General features: G+C 58.0%; 1 protein-coding gene across 3 annotated transcripts in view; it reads left to right on the top strand.

The window, feature by feature from the left end:
• Window positions 1-4,237, top strand: part of CNOT12 (CCR4-NOT transcription complex subunit 12) — a 29,244-nt gene extending 25,007 nt beyond the window's left edge. For all 3 annotated transcript variants that reach the window (XM_006160800.3, XM_006160801.3, XM_006160802.3), the window contains exons 7-12: window positions 1,012-1,378; window positions 1,615-1,765; window positions 1,868-2,004; window positions 2,883-3,040; window positions 3,314-3,384; window positions 3,800-4,237. In XM_006160800.3, coding sequence (XP_006160862.1) covers window positions 1,012-1,378; window positions 1,615-1,765; window positions 1,868-2,004; window positions 2,883-3,040; window positions 3,314-3,374 — 874 coding nt within the window. In that variant the 3' untranslated portion in view covers window positions 3,375-3,384; window positions 3,800-4,237. The remainder of the gene's footprint in view (window positions 1-1,011; window positions 1,379-1,614; window positions 1,766-1,867; window positions 2,005-2,882; window positions 3,041-3,313; window positions 3,385-3,799) is intronic.
• Window positions 4,238-4,346: the final 109 nt, after the last annotated feature.

Genomic DNA, 4,346 nt, shown 5'->3' with positions numbered 1-4,346 from the left:
CGGCCCCTCCCACCCTCCCTGCCTCCATGTGTGTGTCGGGTGTGGCTCCGCACTGGCTTGCAGGTGCAGCAGATACCAGGCGTGTCTGGTGGGAGTGGCAGACCAACGGCGCACATCCTCATGGCCCGAGTGTGGGTGATGAGTGTGTGAGTGTGTGTGTTTCCAGGAGTGGCTTCTGGACGTCATGCGAGGTGTGCGAGGCCGTACGAGACGCCGTGCTGTGTGTGTGCCATGTCTGCATTGTGTCTCAGGGCAGCGGCGGAGGCACGGCCAGACTGAGGTCCGAGTTGACCCAGCCTCTCCACTCCATAGGCTTTGTTTAGTCCAGCTCCTGGCCGGGCTCGGGGCACAAAGCACAGAGGGCCCTGTCTGTGGGCAGTGGGAACGGGGATCTCAGAACCAAAGCAGAGCCCACAGCTGGGAGGGCTGAGGTGGCCCGTGGTGTCTGGCGAGCAAGCCAGGGCAGCTACAGCAGAGGAACTGACCTAAGCGGAGAGTAAGCAAGGGGGGACAGCACAGGCCAGGGGCGAGAGCACATCTCGCCCACAGACAGCAGCATGCGAGAGCTGGTGTGTCCCAGGGCTCTGGAGGTTCTGAGACTGGGGAATAGAAAGGTAGGATGGGTGGGGCGTGAAGACGACGGAGGGAGCACATGGATGCTGTCCTGCTGTTTATAAGGCCCGCACACAGTGCTAAGTGTTTTAGGGCCCTGTTTCTTTCCTGCACACTTAGGGAAACCCAGGTGCTTCCAGGTGAAGGGGCTCCTCCTAGGTCTCAGGTAGTAAGTGGCAGGTCAGGAAGTTGAACCCGCCAGGCCTGCACGTCTATTCCTCTGCATTGTGCTGTGTTTCTAAAGGCCCTGGCCATGTCCTTGCTGAAGGAATCTGAGAACTGTGTGGAAAGGAGAGACAGGGAGGGGCTGAGGCCAGGGGGATAGATCCCGTGAAGTGGGTTTCAAGGCAGGGAGGCAGGGCCTACAGGTGACCTTGTTCTCCTGTCTGTCCCTTGTAGCCCTGGCAGGTGCCCTGTGCGTTCCTCGCCCTCTGGCTCCCAGGGCCTGCTGGAGGAGATGCTGGCAGCCAGCAGCTCCAAGGCAGCAGCCCACAGGGAGTCGGCGGCCTCGGGCCTCAGGGGCCTGCCTGAAGAGGGAGGAGTTGCCGCAGGCGCTGACCGAGGGGATCATCTGGAGCCCGGCAGGGATCCTCTGCCCTCCTGGAGGCCCCAGCCTGATGGAGAGGCCAGCCGGACGGAAGAAGTGGATGGCACCTGGAGCCCTGCAGGGACTGGGCGGGATGAGCAGGGCTCAGCCCGGACCCCTCGCCGGCCCTCCCAAGGCCCTGCCCCTAGATCCGCAAGTCAGGACTTCTCCTTCATTGAGGTCAGTGAGGGCGAGCCCACGGCAGTGGGTGGGCTGTTGTGGGGGACGTGGACTTTGGAGCCAGAGCCCCATTTCTGAGTTTCCCTGAGCAGTCTCAGTTGGGGGCAGAAAGTGGGTTGTGGGTACTGGTTGACTGGGAAGCTCGGCCGGGTGGGTCAGCATACAGCCAACTGCAGTGGAGGGGCTCCAGTGGGGTGGTCTGGTGATGGCGGTGGTGTTGCCATTGTCCTGAGCAGGACACCGAGGTCCTTGACAGTGCCATGTATCGGAGCCGTGCCAACCTGGGGCGCAAACGTGGGCACCGGGCCCCAGCCATTCGGCCCGGAGGTACCCTGGGCCTGTCAGAGGCAGCCGACTCAGACGCTCGCCTGTTCCAGGACTCCACAGGTAGGGTGCTGTGGTGTTTGATGTCTCTGTCGATGTCTGGGGACCCAGGTGGTGTAGGTTGTGCAGGGGTCCGTGCTAAGACCTCTCCCTGGCCCCCTGCAGAGCCACAAGCATCTCGGGTGCCATCTTCAGATGAGGAGGTGGTGGAGGAGCCTCAGAGCCGCCGCACACGGATGTCCTTGGGCACCAAGGGGCTGAAAGTCAACCTCTTTCCTGGCCTGAGCCCATCGGCCCTGAAGGTACCATCAGATCATTCCCAAACACACAGCCACCTGGCGGGAAGGCCATCTTGTGTCCAGCCCCTTCTCTCCATCCATCTATCGCCCTCGCCCTCTCATTCTGCTCTCTAACAAGGGCCCCAGACGGTCCCTTGGTGCCGGGCCTGTCCCTGTGCTGTGTGCCAAGTGGAAAGAAGAGCAAGCCGTGCGCTTGTCTCAGAACCTCACTGGGCAGGGGTCATGTGAGTCATGCTCACCATCAGCTCAGGGGAAAGCAGAGGTTTAGGTAGCAGCACGCAGGCCTAGGAGAGGAGGAGCCACTTCCTAACACGGGGGTGGAGAGGGTGAGTGTGAAAGGCTTCTTATAAGAGTCTGATTTAAAAAAAATTATTTTATTCAACTTTTATTTATTATTATTATTATTATTATTATTATTATTATTATCCACTTTGATCAAACAGAGAGAGAGAGAGAGGGAGAAAGTGAGAAAGCAAGCCACCAGGTCCAGGACTTGAACCACGGCTGGCCATGTGGGAGTTCATCACCCTTAATCACCACGCCACCTGCTGGCCCGAGAGTCTGATCTTAGTCTGGGCAGGCATGGGGTTGGGTAGGGATGGGGGTAATGGGGAGGCATTGGAGATGGAAGGAACAAAGAAGCCCAGGGCTGGGAAGCCGCCACTGGCTCTGTCCAGCCTAGCTTGTCCGAGTTCAGTCCAGCAGTGCCTTCGTGAGAACTTGCTGCTACAGGCACGGCCGAGCTCCAGGGAAGCTCATTTCTACGCGACTCCTTGTCAAAGGGGAGGAGGACTGCCAAGTAGTCTGTATTTGCTTCTTGAGCTGCCTACCCTAATGCTCTGTTCCTCTAACACTTGTTTGGACCTGGACTTGTTTCTCAGGCCAAGCTGAGGCCCCGGAACCGCTCAGCTGAGGAGGGGGAGCCAGTAGAGAGCAAGCCTGGCCAGAAGGAGTCCATGGTGCAGCGCTCCAAGTCCTGCAAGGTCCCTGGACTGGGGAAGCCCCTTGCATTACCTCCCAAGCCAGAGAAATCCTCAGGGTAGGTGACCTGCACTCCAGGCCTCCTCTGACCTCCCCATGTTAGCCTGAAAAGGGAAACCTGATTTTACAAAAAAAAGGAGACCTAGGCCCAGAGAGGAGACTGACACTGCCTAAATGAACTGTATTAAATTGGTGCCAGAATTTCAGTCCCTGCAGCCAGGCCTCAGACTGCCTTTTCTGGCCAGAGGGGGAGGTTTCCCCTCCCATGTCTCTGCATTGTGTTCAGTTTCCCTAAATTTTGCTTTCTGGACCTCTTCTCTCTGCCTTCTAGGTCAGAAGGATCATCGCCCAACTGGCTACAAGCCCTGAAGCTGAAGAAGAAGAAGGTCTGAGAGGTCTGAGGTGAGGGCAGGTTCCTGAGCCTTGATCTAGACTGGGGTTGAGGCCTGCTCCGGGGCACTTGGGAGGCCCTAGCTCCCCTCCTAGCCTTTTACTCCCATCCCCTTTTCTATGCAAGGCTAGAAACAGGTGAGTGAAGCAAAGCTCCAAACAGTCGGTAGGTCCCTTGGCTCCCCTGAGAGTTTGTCCCTTGGGCAGGATGTTGAGGAGGGCTTCCCTCCCAGCCTGCTCCTTGGTCTCAAGAACAGTCCTCCATGCTCTGTGGGGGGCCTGCGTGTTGTCAGCCAGCTCTGCTGGTCCAAGACTCTGGCCTACTCACCAGGCTCAGGTCTAGCAGGTACTTCATGACATTGGAGAAAGGAAGCGGAAGCCTCCACAGTGCCCTTCCCTGATCTCTTATCCTCCCTCCCTATTGCAGGTCCTTCCCATCTGGCAGTCTCAGGCAGTGCCCGTCCCTGTGGGGTTCCTGGGCGAGGAGATGGCTGGAGCCCCACCATGCCCCAGGCTGCAGCCTCCGCCCCTCTCCAGCTCCGAGGAGGGTCTGGGGAGGCACATTTATGCACTTTGTATACCTTCCCCACTCCCCCCACACCTTTCCTCCCAGCCTGGATTCCGTCACTAGTGGTTGAAGGTTTTGGTCCTTCCCTCGTTCTCTTCCCTCTCTGCTTCCTCCTCCAGCCTCCCTTGGGTTTTCTTTTGATACCAGTTTATAGCATTTTTTATAAAAGTCTTTGATTTTTGTAATGGGTGGAGCTCTATCCCAGCCCCACCTCAGGTCCCTTTCCCCTGCCAGGTGCCCCACAGAAACCAATGACATTTTGCCACAATAAAATTTTTTGGGAATTGGTGCTGTCCAGGCTGTGGTGTGTGGTCATGGCTGCCCATCCCCCGCTGAAAGCTGTCCACGGAAAGTGCTGGTTCTCGCCCTGGTCCCGCAGGAGCTCACTCTGACATTGACATTCCAC

This window comes from Tupaia chinensis, unplaced genomic scaffold, assembly GCF_000334495.1.
Source record: "Tupaia chinensis unplaced genomic scaffold, TupChi_1.0 Scaffold000709_1, whole genome shotgun sequence".
Classification (NCBI taxonomy): Eukaryota; Metazoa; Chordata; class Mammalia; order Scandentia; family Tupaiidae; genus Tupaia; species Tupaia belangeri.
Note: the sequence above shows the minus strand (reverse complement) of the source record. Positions and strands in the feature narration are given on the sequence as shown.